The sequence below is a fragment of the Thamnophis sirtalis genome, unplaced genomic scaffold (genome assembly GCF_051295495.1).
Source record: "Thamnophis sirtalis isolate CommonGarterSnake01/CBP01778 unplaced genomic scaffold, rThaSir2_p1.2 scaffold_2, whole genome shotgun sequence".
NCBI classification, from domain to species: domain Eukaryota; kingdom Metazoa; phylum Chordata; class Lepidosauria; order Squamata; family Natricidae; genus Thamnophis; species Thamnophis sirtalis.
This window is the reverse complement of record NW_028261382.1, coordinates 76,225,639-76,241,936: the sequence shown is the minus strand read 5'-3', so window position 1 is coordinate 76,241,936 and position 16,298 is coordinate 76,225,639. Positions and strand designations below refer to the sequence as shown.

The 16,298-nt window shown below is 46.0% G+C and overlaps 1 protein-coding gene across 3 annotated transcripts in view; it reads left to right on the top strand.

Moving 5' to 3' along the window:
- Positions 1-575: 575 nt before the first annotated feature.
- CCAR2 (cell cycle and apoptosis regulator 2) overlaps positions 576-16,298 on the top strand; it is a 34,244-nt gene continuing 18,521 nt past the window's right edge. Inside the window, exons 1-11 of one of the 3 annotated variants that reach the window (XM_014064352.2) lie at positions 576-685; positions 1,155-1,247; positions 4,160-4,251; positions 5,148-5,239; positions 5,782-5,896; positions 7,405-7,531; positions 8,622-8,718; positions 10,176-10,292; positions 11,048-11,282; positions 12,931-13,044; positions 14,775-14,938. In XM_014064352.2, coding sequence (XP_013919827.2) covers positions 1,175-1,247; positions 4,160-4,251; positions 5,148-5,239; positions 5,782-5,896; positions 7,405-7,531; positions 8,622-8,718; positions 10,176-10,292; positions 11,048-11,282; positions 12,931-13,044; positions 14,775-14,938 — 1,226 coding nt within the window. In that variant the 5' untranslated portion in view covers positions 576-685; positions 1,155-1,174. Of the gene's footprint in view, positions 686-836; positions 1,025-1,154; positions 1,248-4,159; positions 4,252-5,147; positions 5,240-5,781; positions 5,921-7,404; positions 7,532-8,621; positions 8,719-10,175; positions 10,293-11,047; positions 11,283-12,930; positions 13,045-14,774; positions 14,939-16,298 lie in introns of those variants that run through there. The other 2 variants (XM_087706124.1, XM_087706125.1) reach the window with 2 other exon arrangements.

Genomic DNA, 16,298 nt, shown 5'->3' with positions numbered 1-16,298 from the left:
ATGGTAAGTATGCATGTGCACTGCACGCATTCATGTTGTAGATGTTGGGCCCCGTAACAGTTACAACTGGATCTGGAACCCACCACTGGCTATCTCCTACATATTTGGCAAACTAAAACAAATAAACACATGGGATTTTGTCCATGCAGTTTCAAAACTCAAAAAACACCAAATCCTACAGTATTTAATGATGTTGGATGCTATTTTTGCCCCTCAATCATATCTAGCGGGGCCCTTCCTCTTGCTGGCAGGTGCGACCTGATGTGCCAGACCACACTTCCCAGAATCCCTAGCGATGCCGCCCAGGGGCTGGGAATTCTTGGAGGCGTTGTGTCGCTGCCAGTGGCTTCAAGCAGCCTGCGGGGAGTCTCCCCATCCTTCCTGCCCCAAGCAGCCCAGGATGCTGGGATGTGTAACCCAGACACATCTGGATGGCCATCCATCCTCCCCCCCCCTCCCGAAAGGGTCCATCTTCGAGAAGCGACGGTCTTTCCCTTCTGGGAGGACCGAGTCTCGCCTCCCCCGGTTTTTCCCCATTCGCTTCCTGGTGGCGCTTCATCCGGGCAAGAGAGCCCTTCCGGTTGCTGCACCGCCGGTGTGGCGGAAGGAGGCGTTTCCGCTCAGGCGCACATCCGGGTTCCTTTGTCCCTGGGGTCGCAGCCGGGCGCTCTCCCCGCCGCCTCAGGTGGGTCCTCCCCCCTCTCCCCCCCGGCCTGTTTCTCGAGCAGGGCGGAGAGGGGCGCTCTAGGAATCCTCCTCTCGGCTCCTCTCAGCGCCCGTTGGCCGCCTTCGCCTCCCGACCCCGTGGAAGCCTCGCAGGCGCCGCCGAAGCCCCCACCCCCGCGCTCCGTGTGCGCGCGTGTGTGTGTGGCGGGAGGGTCACGAAGACCCCGCAGTGCAGGCCAGGCTGCCAGGCGGGGCGGTTGGAAGACACGTCGCTCTCCCGAGCTCCCTGCTCGGCCGGCTGGGTCCCCGAAGTAGCCTCTGGGGAAGCAGGAAAGGCTCCCTGGCCGCCCCCGTGCAGGTGGCTGTGCGTGTGGGCGTACCCTGAGGGCATCTAGACGAGCCCAGGTCCCTCTTAACCCCCCTCCTCCTCTGGGGCTTTTCCTGCGGGGCGTTTGTGTCCCTTTCTGACCAGGCCCTTCAACCCCCAGATCTCCTGCGGCCCCCGAAGATGGCCCAGTTCAAGCGCCAGAAGCCTCTGCGGACCAGCAGCCTCCAGGGAGCCCCCCGGGGGTCGTTCTCAGGTGGGTCCCCCCAAAGGAGCCCCCTCCCTCCCCCCACCTGGGGGTCCCTCTTCTTTTTATTTATTTATTTGCATTTGATTTATTTCGTCGGCCGTGTATGAGGTAACCTGCATGAGTCTGAACGTGATTTTGGGTCCCTGAAACGGGGGAGAGGGACGGGAGGCTGGGGGGCTTTTGCAGGCTCCCTTTAGGGACCTCTGCGGAATGGGGCTGCCTTGCCTCTTGGAGCCTTTATGCCTTTATGGGTTGTTCAGCTGCCCTGCAGGGTCCACGGGACAAAGTGCCAGGCAAAACTCTGGAAGTGGCCCTTTTTAAAAAAAAGGTTTGGTGCTTTCCTTTCTCCATTCCTTTCCTTTCTCCTCTCCTTTCTCCTTTCCTTTCCTTTCCTTTCCTTTCTCCTCTCCTTTCTCCTTTCCTTTCCTTTCTCCTTTCTTTTCATTTCCTTTCCTTTCTCTTCTCCTTTCTCCTTTCCTTTCTTCTTTCCTTTCCTTTCCTTTCTCCTTTCCTTTCTCCCTTTCTTTTTCCTTTCCTTTCCTTTCCTTTCCTTTCTCCTTTCCTTTCCTTTCTCTTTTCCTTTCCTTTCTCCTTTCTTTCGCAGTCAGTAAAGCAGGGGGAGCAACCTTTGAGTGGCTTTTTAGTGGAGGCCAGAATTGGGCAATGTGGGTGAAATGGGAATTTCTGTTCTAATTCCTTGAGGTTTGGATTGGACTTTTGAAAACTTTAGGTCTGTTTTAGTGTAGTAGTTTAATATTTCTCATATTGAAGGAATAAAAGGTAACTACAGCAATTGTTATGAACTGTGATTAAGAGATTGATATAAAGGTAAAGGTTCCCCTCGCACATATGTGCTAGTTGTTGCCGACTCTAGGGGGCGGTACTCATCTCTGTTTCAAAGCCGAAGAGCCAGAAAGATGATCAATGAAATAGATAATAGACAAACATTAGGATAGTTAAAGAATATGTAATGTTAAAGTATGATAAGATGTGACAAAAATGTTATATACAGTGGGGGGAAAAAGTATTTAGTCAGCCACCGATTGTGCAAGTTCTCCCACTTAAAAAGATGAGAGAGGCCTGTAATTGACATCATAGGTAGACCTCAACTATGAGAGACAAAATGAGAAAACAAATCCAGACAATCACATTGTCTGATTTGGAAAGAATTTATTTGCAAATTAGGGTGGAAAATAAGTATTTGGTCAATATCAAAAGTTCATCTCAATACTTTGTTATATATCCTTTGTTGGAAATGACAGAGGTAAAATGTTTTCTGTAAGTCTTCACAAGGTTGGCACACACTGTTGCTGGTATGTTGGGCCATTCCTCCATGCAGATCTTCTCCAGAGCAGTGATGCTTTGAGGGTCTGTCTCTGGGCAACACGGACTTTCAACTCCCTCCAAAGGTTTTCTATGGGGTTGAGATCTGGAGACTGGCTAGGCCACTCCAGGACCTTGAAATGCTTCTTACAAAGCCACTCCTTCGTTGCCCGGGCAGTGTGTTTGGGATCATTGTCATGCTGAAAGACCCAGCCATGTTTCATCTTCAGTGCCCTTGCTGGTGGAAGGAGGTTTGCACTCAAAATCTCACGAGACATGGCCCCATTCATTCTTTCCTGTACACGGATCAGTCGTCCTGGTCCCTTTGCAGATAAATAGCCCCAAAGCATGATGTTGCCACCCCATGCTTCACAGTAGGTATGGTGTTCTTGGATGCAACTCAGCATTCTCTCTCCTCCAAACACGACGAGTTGTGTTTCTACCAAACAATTCTACTTTGGTTTCATCTGACCATATGACATTCTCCCAATCCTCTTCTGGATCATCCAAATGCTCTCTAGCAAACTTCAGACGGGCCCGGACATGTACTGGCTTAAGCAGGGGGACACATCTGGCACTGCAGGATCTGAGTCCCTGGCGGTGTAGCGTGCTACTGATGGTAGCCTTAGTTACGTTGGTCCCAGCTCTCTGCAGGTCATTCACTAGGTCCCCCCGTGTGGTTCTGGGATTTTTGCTCACCATTCTTGTGATCATTTTGACCCCACGGGGTGAGATCTTGCGTGGAGCCCCAGATCGAGGGAGATTGTCAGTAGTCTTGTATGTCTTCCATTTTCTAATTATTGCTCACACAGTTGATTTCTTCACACCAAGCTGCTTGCCTATTGCAGATTCAGTCTTCCCAGCCTGATGCAGGTCTACAATTTTGTTTCTGGTGTCCTTCAACAGCTCTTTGGTCTTCACCATAGTGGAGTTTGGCGTGTAACTATTTGAGGTTGTGGACAGGTGTCTTTTATACTGCTAACAAGTTCAAACAGGTACCATTAATGCAGGTAATAAGTGGAGGACAGAGGAGCCTCTTGAAGAAGTTACAGGTCTGTGAGAGCCAGAAATTTTGCTTGTTTGTAGGTGACCAAATACTTATTTTCCACCATAATTTGCAAATAAATTCTTTCCAAATCAGACAATGTGATTGTCTGGATTTGTTTTCTCATTTTGTCTCTCATAGTTGAGGCCTACCTATGATGTCAGTAACAGGCCTCTCTCATCTTTTTAAGTGGGAGAACTTGCACAATTGGTGGCTGACTAAATACTTTTTTTCCCCACTGTATATGCGAGTGTGTGTGTGTGTGTGTATCTATCTATCTATCTATCTATCTATCTATCTATCTATCTATCTATCTATCTATAAATAATGAAATATTTGAAAGTTATGTTAGCTGATCTCTGTACTCAGGCTTCTGTTACTTCACTGGCAAAGAAATATAACAAGACTGAAGCTGTAGTTGTATGGAAAATAATGTGGCTAGAATGGTTACAGAGTATGATTTATTGATAAATAAAATGTACCTATTGTCTTTTAATAGTTTTATTTCCACTGGATTCCAATAATATTGACACTTGGTCCTTTTCTCTAGGAACACAGCCAGCCTCTCTACTAGGACCGGCCCCAGGTCTGTTAAATCCTCCTATTTCAGCAGATATCATTCAAGCAACACGTCATCTTCAGGTAGAGAATTAATTGGCTTTCTCTTAATGGGTTTCTTAGTTGGCAGGTGCTGAAATCCTGATATTCTTTCCATCTCTTGATATGGGACAATTTGGGGATTTTACCTCAACAAAAGGCTTTTGTGAACTGTTCAAGTTACAAGGTGATTTCTGGTCCCTTGTGATATTCTGCCAAGAATGTTATATTTTGGAAACAAGACAGCAATTCCCATTCTCTCCTAGGCTGAATCTCAGCCAGAAGGTGAGGTAAAAACCCCTTGGAAATCTCCATAGCTCTTCTGATATCTCAGGCACGTGGCTTTAACACCTTCTGGCTTTGATAAAAGGGGAGCCATAGATGATGCAGGAGGATTTTTAGCTAATAGTGAGAAGCTGCAGCAATGGCAAAGGTGAAACGCCACAAATATATGGCTTGAACTCTTCATTTCCTATGCTTTATTTCTCTCCCAAGGCTTTTACAAGACTTGTTGTGCAGGTCTTCATGCGCATTGTTGCAGAAGGTGCATGTGTATGCTTAACCTGCTTAAAATGCTTCAAGTGTGACAGGAAAAGGAAGTTAAAAGTTGGGTTATTTAACCCTAAAAGGAACAGTTGTACATTTAAGTAGTGACTTAGCATTTATTTGCCCATGGCTTTTAGAGCCAGTGTTAAATAGCTGATGCAGAATGCATTAAGTAGAGATCATTAATTAAATAGGAAGTGGGTAAAGGCTTGAGGTCGTCTCCACCTCAAATAGCCCGCTGGTTGGTTCAGAGTTCCGAAGGATGATAAAGAAAGCCAACTAGGCTCCTACAAAGCCAACATCTGCAGCATTCATGAATGTACTGGTTGACCTCGGACAGGGTGGTAGTGATCAGGTGAGAGTCATTTAATGACAGTGATTTTCTCTGCTTTTAGGGAGGAGAGAAGCAGCGTGTTTTTACTGGCATTGTCACCAGTCTCCACGATTATTTTGGCGTGGTGGATGATGAAGTTTTTTTCCAGTTAAGGTGAGTAGAGGGTTGCTGAGCAGCAGCAGGGACAGAAGTGGGCAGCAAATGGCTGCTCGTGGACTGTGTAACTGTGCCACTCTTCAACCTTACATGAGCTTTGGAAGAGCAGTAAAGGGGCTGCTTCCAAGGTTTGAGGATCACCCAAGCCTGGCTGCTTGTAGCTTTTGGAATTGGGTGTAATCTGTTGTACTACAGATTGTGATGCATCCTGCTAGAAAAATGCAAGTATTCTAAGAAAAAAAAGGTTTCCAGCTAAGCTTTTCCTGTGCCAGCATCTACTTGCAAAGCTTTACAACATTGAAATGTGATTTTCCCCACCTTTTGTGTGTGTGGAAGCTCACCTAATACACCTCCAGTGAAAAGATGGATCGGAGAGTATGTGATGGAAGAAACGTGGCCTGAGATCAGAGGACTAATGCCAGTTGAAGAAGGCGAATCAATACTGACGTCTAAGGAGTTTCTTACGAAGGGGTTACAATGAGGTTTCTCAGGGACTGGGCCAACCGAAGTAAGGAACTCCTCTCTTTTCTTCCTTTCAGCGTTGTCAAAGGCCGGATCCCACAAATTGGGGAGAAAGTGCTGGTGAAAGCTGTTTACAACCCCAGCCAGTCGGTGCCCTGGAATGCCTTGAAGGTCCAGACCTTGTCAAATCAGGTAGCAGCCAGTTTTGCTCTTCAGGTGGATAAAACGATTCTTTCTTGGTATTTGGGCTTTGGTTTCTGTCATGGTGCTAATCTGTTACAAGGGGCGTCACACTTTTATTTAGCGCTAACAACCATAGAGCACACTCCTAGAGCGGCTGCTGCTGGAAGACTCAGCAGCTGAGTTTTGGCGTTTGGAAGCCGGAGAAGAAGTTATGCTTGGAGCGCGGCGGAGGCGACGTCCTGCCCCTGCAGGGAGAGCTGGGCCAGGGCATGGTGAGGCCGGGAGGCATGCTTGCTGGGGGCGGAACAGGCGCTTGTGCAACCCCCTTCTCCAGCCAGGCAGAGCTCCATGCATGACCTAGGGGATATCCCTAATGTGCCAAGCTGCGAGAGCTGGGGGGTGGACAGAGCACCAAGTGGTTTGGCGCTTTAGGGATACCCCCTAGGTCAGTGAATGGCGCTCTGCCCGGCTAGAGAAGGGGTTTACTGGGCGGTTGCTCGTGAGCATGGTCACCTCATGGCTGCTTCACCCCTGAGGCTGAGCCCGGCTCTTCGGGAGCCAGTTTGCAAGGGAGCAGCTGCCCGGCAACCCCAAAACAAGCTCTCCCCTATAATAAGCCCAAGGCCATATTTTGTGGGGTAAAAGAAAATAAGACCGTGTCTTATTTTCGGGGAAACACGGTAGTTAAAACGACAAAGAAATCAGATTGAGGGGAATGTTATCGTGGCTAAGACAGAGTAATTTAATAAGCCCATCTGTCAGCTGCTATCTTATGCTTGCTTGTGTCAGAGTGTCATGAACCTGAGGAGGGGGAATGAAGGGGGAAATAGCAATTACAATAGCACTTAGATGTATATGATGCTGGAAAGTGCTTTCCAGCCCTCTCTAAGCAGTTTACAGAGTCAGCATATTGCCACCAACAATCTGGGTCCTCATTTTGCTCTCCTTGTAAGGATGGAAGGCTGAGTCAACCTTGAGCCTAGTGAGATTTGAAGTGCCAAATTGCAGGCAGCCGGCAGGCAGCAGAAGTAACCTTCTGTACTGTACTCTAACCGCTGTGTCACTGTGGCTCATGCTGCTGCCTCAAGGTCACCCAGCTGGAAGGAGGAGGGGGACACATACCAAACTGCTTGCTTGGACCATCTGTTACGAAATCGAGGGAGGGAAAAGAACAATTGAGGGAGTTTGGTGCATGACTCCCAGTTTTGGCTTTGCACTACTGCAATACACTTGATCTCTAGTAAACTATACCTTTTTCAACAAATGGGGCCAAGCGTTGTTTCTATTTAGAGCAGGGGTGTCCAAACTTGGGAATTTTAATACTTGTGGATGTCAACTCCCAGAATTCCCCACAAGTCTTAAAGTTCCCAAGTTTGGACACCCCTGATTTAGAGACTTAAGTTGTGGCAGGTCCAATGCTATCTTTTTGTTTAGGAAACATTTGTTCACTCACGGTTTGGAAGTTTTTCAGTAAGAAAAATTAGTTTACAAATTTTCATTAATAATTTTCCCCCCAGCCTCTTCTGAAGCCCCCCACTCCTCTGCTCCATGTAGCTTCTTTGGGACAGAAGCAAGGCATTCTGGGAGCTCAGCCCCAGCTCCTCTTCCAGCCGCACCGGATTCCCCCTCTCTTCCCCCAGAAACGTAAGTGTGACTTGCATCTTATGCTAGTGACACAGCGTCGGATGGTGAAGACATCCGATCAGAGGCGGAGCGTTAAACGTTAAAACTTGAATCCGAGATTCGTTACACTATGAGGAAGCTAGAGAGACAAAACTCTTTCAGAAGCCAGATGGGAAATTTGAAGCCGTGGCTTATTTTCTAAATAGTTTTTCCCCTGTTCATTCTGATTCATGGAAGGGAATAATGGAAACAGCTTTTCTAGACCACGAGAGAAGTCTGTGATCCTGGTAAATCATCTAGATCTAGCTGTGGTGTTATTTGGGTGCCTTGTCTGCAAAAAAGAAATTGAATAGCATTTTGGGAAGTGCGTCATTTTGTCATCCTGGTTTCTCCTCACGAGGTGGATAAAGTTACATGCACCCAGGTACATGTAACCTGGAACCAGTGGTAGTCCTCTGACCTAGGCTGCCCCAGCAGCACGAAGCCAAGTCCTCATCCTGATAAACCCCTTTTATTTAATTTACAGTGAATTCCCCTCCAGCAAAGTCTTTCCTTTCCCACACTTTCCAGATAGTTCACAATTACCAATCTTTCTCAGACTTGGAGAGTGACCAGGCCGATATCTTTCAGACGCTGCAATACTTGGCAAGAATGCAGGAATGAACTAATTGTCTCCTGCAAACTCCACTCCCCTTTCGCTCCTCTTTTATTTCCTCTGGGCGGGACCATTCACCATCCACCTGTGGCCTTACTCCCAAGTCGACCCCTGTTCTTTAGCTGTGCCCTTCATCTGGCAACTCTGTGCATGCGCACACTGGGAAGAGGCTCCAGCTGTTCCTCTGCCTCACTGATGTCTGACTCAGAAGGCAGCTGATAACTGGCATATGGCTCTGGCCTCCTCTCTATCTCCGACACAGAGCCTTCCCCAGACTCCAGGACTGGCCCAGGTTCCTCCCCAACCCCCTCACTGTCCGAATCTGTTGCCAGATCCGCTGGCGGCTGGTGGGCCACAACAGATAGCGGATCTGGCATGATGTAAGGCCCAGTTGAAGAAGCAAATGGGTTCTCCTTGGAGAAGGAGAAAATAAGGCTGAATATGTTTCTTCTCCAGCAATGAGCCTCTTCCAGACATCTCCATCGCTCCACTTGGGCCACCTTGGGAGATACGCCAGTAGAGGTCCTAAAGGCAGGCAGGAGTCAGGCAGATGGTAAGAATCTCAACGGGTCCTTTTGGGTTGGCACAGCATCCTGCCAGTCGCACCACTGAGTGTGAGTTCCCACTTTCCCAAGGAGCCTTTCTTTGCCCCCTTTTTTCAGGAGCACATTTTGCCCTTCCAGCTGGTCTCTCAATCCACTGGGTGCAGCTTTCTGTTACTTAGCTGCCCCTTGCCACTGAGCAGAAAAGCTCTTCATGCAAATCTAGCAATCCTCCCTATTTCCTGGGGGGGAATATTTCTCCTCCTAGAACGGGGATGTCCGACCTGCGGGATACTTAGATCTTGCCTGCGGGGGCTGCCCTAGAAACAGCGTAGGACTGGCCCACAAATAGAGATTGGAAAGGCTGTGCAAGCTCCCTTTTCACTGGCAGAGGGTTGCAGGAGGCTGTGGCAGCAGAAATGGAGCCTGGGAGCCCATTTTCTCTGGCAGAGCTCTCTGGTCACCACATGTGCCCCCGTCACGAGTAAGGTTAAGCTGCCCCCCCCCAACTTTAATGTGGCCCTCAATTGACTCTAGTTTGACACCCCTGTTTTAGAGGCAGGATGGTCTGCTTTTCTTAGCGGCAGTCCAGAATCCATGCCTTGGGCCAGTCAATTCATTGTCCCAACTGGAGACAACCCATCCAGGTGCCAGCCGAATGTCCTTGATTCCCAGAAAAAGGAATGTTGTTATGGCTAATCCTTCACCACTCCTCGCAACTCCTCTTCCCGTTTCCCCAGGTACTAATGTGGCAGCCCTGAAGCTCCAACGAAAAAGATGGCTCCCAGGGCTGACACCCACTTTCTGCTTTAGAGAAGGAGCAGAATGGTACTTTTGAGATTTCTCCCTGCTTTCCCCTGCTTCACATGGGTTTCTGTATATTTCTTGTTGTCCCCATATGGCAATGATTGCTACACAGAGCCCCAGGCAGGGTAGATGAGTGGGTTCCAAGAAGACGGTGGATAGGGAGACCAAAGACCAAAGAGGGCCTGTTAAACTCCTATCTCTGCCCTGTGGGCTTTACAGATGGCCACAGCTAACCCAGAACGCTGCCCAAGGTAGACTTCACGGAATGACCCACCACAGTTGGGCTTTGGTTCTCATATGATTTGAAAATGCCGTAGCAATTAAACAAAACCTCCCTTTGGGTCAACCCTGAATGGAAGACTCCTGTGATAGGAAACCAGTCTCGGAAAAGTCATTCATCTCAAGCCCAGAAAAACCATAAATTCTGACCAAAAATGACACTTTTGTGTGGGTGCAGTCATTACGTCTCCAGTAGGATTGCTTTTTTCCTCAGAGAAGAGGGTTTATTTTCCATGGAACAAACTAGTTGCATATCCACATTGTCTCTCTCTCTTTTGAGTTGTACTCAAGGTTGTTTGCCGAGAACCAAACTGGGAAAAACCTAGGATTTCAGTGCCGCATGTAACTCTGGCTGATGCGACCAAGTTGTTCTCCCTTTTAGGGATGACTTTGACTCCAAGAAGAGGAAGCAGAAGGGTAATGAGCCCTGGGGGGCAAAGAAGCCTCGGCACGAGCCACCCCAATACCGAGTCCAGTTGGCTTGCTATGCTGTGAATAGGTAAGAGCGAATGGGAGCCTTGTGAGTGGCCAGAAAGACGGGGTGGAAAGAGATTGCTGCTTTTCATGAGTTATATCAGGACGAGTGTCTACCCCACACTCTCACCATCATTTAGTGACCCCATAATCCCTTGTGGGGTGAAGTCTGGGCAACTGAATGGAGCTAACAGTGTTTAATGGCCGGATGCCCTTTGTGTTGCCAATGCGGAGTTTTGTTCAGCAGATATATTCTCATTGTGCCCAAAGAGAGAAATATCTGCCTCTGACTAGGATCGAACTCGCAGCCTTCTGATTGTGAGGTGAGAGCTGCACCTCTAGGCCACCGCAGCACTCTGCTGTCTGCCTCCCCCCTCCAATATCTCCATTGTTGGACAGGAGTTGCTGGCCTGCAACCAGAATCTTCAGGATCAAAACTTTTTGACGACCTAAGTTGAGCAGAGTTCAACATTGGTTAAGATAAAAACAATGCATTATGTTACTATTAGGCCCCGAGGTCACGTTAGTAACAAAGCAAATGTCTGCTTTGGTTTCTTGTAAACGAGAGAAATGGTGTGTTGGGGAAAGGCTTGGTGAATGCTGGGGAAATGTTTGGTTTAGATACGGAGAACAAACACATCTAGCTTAGTCAACGTTGACTTAAGTGTGTTGATTTATTGCTCAAATGAATGAGCAAACTTCACCTTCCACCTGCTCTGAATAAGACAAACTAGACGTCCTGTAAAAGGGGATCCTTTGTTTTGGTCTCTGTCTCGCCAGCCCTTTCTGTGATGCCATGGAAATCTTGAGGCGCTACTGCAGCATCCAGCTGCCCAAGGAATTCTATGATGTCCGCCTCTGCTGGTTGGATACCTTCCCTCTTAGCCAGCCGTTGACTCTGAAGCACCCTAGCCGTATCCAAGTGGCCAGTCCTGCTGAAGAGTTGCCTCAGACGGGAGAGGATACCAGGCTGGAGGCTCAGCCGGAGGACGCAAATCCTGCATTCAGTGCTAAGGTGAACACTTTGGGACCCTGTTCTCTTCAAACAGCTGACAAAGAGGAAGTGCAAAGAGTTTTAATGAGCTGAGCTGAATTCTCCAGGGCTGTTTGGGCAGAAATTAGATGCACATTTCAATTAATGTTTTGCTCCCTCTTCTCAACCAATTTTGCTGCATAAATTTATTCTGTGGTCGAATTTGTTGGGTGAACATGACCCCTGCTATAATGTTTATTCCTTTGCAATTTATTTGTTTAAATTCATTTAAAATCCCTTCCTGTTTTGTCTTTACTGTGATTTTTGGAGTATTAGATGCACCTTCCCCCCGCCCTAAAAGAGGGTGAAAATTTGGGTGCGTCTTATACACTGAATGTAGATCCATCCACCCACCGTCCCCAACCCTTTGGCCTCTGCCTCACAGCAATTTACTTCCTTGCAGCGAACGGGAAAATGAGGCTTGCAATAGGCCATGGTAATCCCTGCAGCCTGAAAGAGCTGATCATCTGTGCTTAAACTGAAATTGAAAGTGAAACTTGCTATTTGCTGCAAGGAGGCAAAGTGCTCTGAGGTAGAGGCAGATGTTTTTTTCTTGTGCTAATCAGGCTGTTTGCTGTTTGTTGCAAGGAGGTAAATCAACTATAAATGCCTATAGAATGTTCAATTTATTAGACTTATTTTTTAAAGACTGTTTTATTATTGTTCTAGACAACTCAATAAAATGAAGAAGCTTTTTAAAATAAATGCTTGATCTGAAGAGGCCCCGTGCTATTATATCTTCTTTTAAATAGCAGAGAATAATATATACTTCCAGAAAACACATCAATTTTAACAGCATTTGTACAAGTATAGTCTCAAATGAAATATACACAAACTGTGTATATCTTCTGTACTGTTTGCTGTTTGCTGCAAGGAGGCAAATTGCTGGAAGGCAGAGACAGACAACCCCCCTTGTTTTCTTCCCCAAAAGCTAGATGCGTCATATCTTTCGGAGCTGCTTAGACTCCAAAAAATATTTTAAAATATTTGAAGTACAACAGTTAGCGAGGAAATAAACGGGTAGGCGCTTTATATGTTGTTTGCAAACTATTTTGTGAGATTCCTTTTTGGGAGCACCGATAATATAGGTGTGCATGGAAGCCTTCTGGATTAGTAAAATCCTGTCTATTTTATAAAGGTAGTTATACAACATGTTTTTCTCTTTTGTTTATTTTTCACACGTCTTAATCTCGCTCCCTTTTATCTGAAAAATCACAGCTTTTAGATAACAAGTGTTAAAGTAAACACAGATTGAAAAACAGGCCTATTTTTAAGGAAATCTCAAAATCAGAGAATAGAATCATTCAAGAAAAAGGCTTGCATGAAACCGTTTCAGTACCTCCTTAAAACCGAGTAAGAATATGGGCATTCTAATTCAGCTAGGCAGATAATTCATTGTTGGCTCCTACCTTATCAACAATCTACTCTCTTCCAAATAAAACAATAGCTATGATCTTTTTTTAATGTCATAATTAAATCCACCATCATCTTCTGTAAATTGTAATGCCTCTCTATGATTTCGGGCATTGGCATCTTCTTTTGTTTGAAGTTTTGGTAGTGGATTTTGTTGGTATTTTCTGCATGCATTGCAGCTGCACTCACACTGCTCTGCAACTCCTCTCCGATGTAGGTTCTGCTGCTTTCTTCTCCTGGCATTGAGGAATTCTACCGCAATTCTCTGCTGTATATTGAGGAGCCCAGCGAGCAGAGGGAAATCCCTGAACATCCCACAAAGCAAATTAAGGTAAGCAACATTTGCTGGAAGTAATGTAAATGAGTTGTACTTGTGTCCAAATGCAGTGTTGCCTGAAATTTTGATTATTATATTTAATAAGTAAGGCGTAATCATGGGAATTACAGTTGTTTGGAAGTTAAGTTTCATTTTTGTTCTGTAGGTTTCACCTTCACCTCTTTTATCTTGGGCAGCTAAAAAGTCTTAAGCTAATACATTGAAGGTCTCCTCACTAAAAAGGAAATTACTGTCCATAATTCAGGAGTTCTTACCCTGTTTTCCCCAAAATAAGATCTCTCCGGATAATAAGTCCAATCAGGCTTTTGAGCACATGCGCTAAAATAAGCCCTCCCCGGAAAATAAGTCATCCCTGAATATATTGCAACACAGCAACAGCCATGAGGTGATTCCACTTGTCACATCCTGTACCTCAAAAATAATAAGACCTCCCGGAAAATAAGACCAAGCCTTTATTTCGGGGAATCAAAAGAAAATAAGACCCTGTCTTATTCTCGGGGAAACACGGTAGTTCATCTGCCAAGATTTCGTTCATGATACATTTTCTGAAAATCAATTGGTAGATGGATATCAACCAGGGGCCCCTCCCACTTTTGGAGTCTGACCCCAGTATATCATACAAGGGCATCTTTCAGTCTAAAAAAAGAGTGCAGCCCCCAGCTGAAACAGGGATGTAGAATCAGATAGCCTTCACACATCCTTTTCCCACATAGAATTATTTTTGTCAGCAAACCTTTTTCCCTGGATCCACATTTTGCATTGGGGTGGGTGGATATCTAGACCATCCTTGTGAACAGAAGTGTCTGAAGGCTCTGGTGAACTGATGCAATAAAAGTAACCTTGTTCTAAGTGTTAATAAAGCAAAGGAGATCATTATAGATTTTAGAAAGAGCTGGCATAGTCGTACTCCACTCAGTATCAAGGAGGCAGCTGCAGAGGTGGTAAAATGTATTAAGTATCTGGGGGTGCAACTAACAATTGGAACTGGTCTCTCCACACATCATTTGGAGTATGCAAACCAGTGTCTGCATTTCCTGTGTCAGATGAGGAGAACACATCTTCCTTCTTTTGTCCTGGCCACTTTAGTGGCATGATTGAGAGCATTTTAACAAACTGCATCCCTGTTTGCTTTGGTGGTAGCAGATAGAAAGTCCCTACAGAGAGTGGTGAGGACAGCGGAGAAGAATATAGGAAGCTTGCTTCCTGTTATTCAGGATATTGTCTATAAGCACTCTGTGCGTAGAGCTCAAAGCATTGTTAGAAACCCTACACACCCACTTCACGGTCAGTTTCTGTTGCTCCCCTCTGGGAGGAGGTTTTGGGACTACCAAATTCTATAACAGCTTTTTATTCCTGATGCCATCCGTCTGGTAAACTCGCAAGATTCGTTTCCTCACCATGTACATGTATATATCCGAACTAGTTGGTTGTTTCTGTGTCATATAATATATGTGGCTATATGCATAATTTTATATTCATTTTGTCATGTTTATCGTATGTAGTTTATGTTGGATGTGGTGACCCTTTGGGAGTTTCATTTTAATGTATGCCGATTAGTGTACATCCAAAGTGACAATAAAATTATTCTAAACTAATCTTAAAAAAATCTAGTCACTTCCATGTCTCCTCTGTCCTTCTCGGAGGTTTGATCAACAGAATACTGCCATCTTTGTAGTTCTGTCTGCAAATCTTGCCTGAGAGCTTTTCCCTTTTTCTTTTCTCAGTTCCTGCTGGGAAAGAAGGCAGAGGAGCTGGTGCTTCTGGGAGGAGAGTGGTCCCCCTCTCTGGATGGTGCTGACCCAGCTACGAGCCCCACGGTCCTGATCCGCACAGCCATTCGTTGCGTCAAAGCCCAGATCGGCTTGGATTTGAGCCCCTGCACGAAGTGGTGAGTCTTCTGCCATTGCTCTGTGCCTTCCATCCCCATCCTTCTTCTTGTTGTCGTTGAGATAAGAGTCTGGTGATTTGTTGTGAACTGACGCTGCAGGGAGCAAATTGGGGCACATCCTCCTCCACCACTCCGTGAATCCATGAGTGAGCTGCAGCTCACTTTCCTTTCTGCCTTTTAACCCCCTATGATAGTTAGGGAAGGTGCTGCCAGACTCCTGAAGTGATGGAGCGAGAGGTGGAATCCCCGTCTGCAAGACTATGCGCTATCCTTTGAGTGTCTGAGCTCATCCAAGCAAATATAAGCAAGAATTTCCTCGCCTCTTGAAGTCAAAATAAACATTTTCAAGACCAGTAAATGTAGTAAATGTTTCAAGAGGCAAGTGGACTTTTCTGGTTTTTCTTGAAGATGTTTCACTTGTAATCCAAGAAGCTTCTTCAGCTTTCTAACTCCGTTGTGAAATTAATCTGTTTTATTCTTTCATTGAGAGGTTTTGAACTGTGCTTTCTGTCCTGTGTCCCTTCTCTAAGACAGGCACAGGCTGTTGGGGAGGAGTCTGTGCTGTCTGCATCTCAAACTCAAAAGTGCAAATGGTTCCTGTAGTCTGCAGTTGTTCTGGAAATCCATTCATTCTCCTGCACCATTTGAAGGGCCTTCATCCCAAAATGCATGGCTAAACGTCTATGGAGATTCCCCGTCATCCAGGTCATGGTTGTCCCAAAGGTGCTTCTTCAAGAGGCAATTGGGCTTTCTGGTTTTTCTTTGAAGACGTTTCGCTTCTCATCCAAGAAGCTTCTTTAGCTCTGACTGGATGGTGGGGAATGGAAGAATTGATATTCCTTGCAGACAGCTAGTCATTTGCATTGTGCAATATAAATTCTTCCATTCTCTACAACCCTGATCTGGATGACTGAGAATCTCCATAGACATATAAGCAAGAATGTTACATGGCACCCAGATGTTAAGTCATTATTGTATCATCACTTCCCATGATTTTTGGGGAACTAGTCCATGGATTCTGATGTGGCAATACATTCATCGGTCTTGAAAATGTTTGTTTTCCTTTATTTTGACTTCAAGGGGTGCATTAGAGTCATTTGCCTTCTTCAATAGCCTCAAAGGGAGGAATAAATAGCCAGCTGGGCCACTAGATGGTGCATTTTGTAATAATTGTGTTATTGCATGACACTTTATCAGAAAGCAGTGTGGAGGGATTTTTTGAACTCTTCTGTGCCAAAGTCTTGCAGCATTGAGTTGGATCTGTATGACTGGACATCCGCCCCCCCCCCCCCCCCCCCTGCCCAAAAGGAAGAATTTCTCTTGTGTACTTTATTTGTAGAAAGAGAAGATTGGGCTTGCT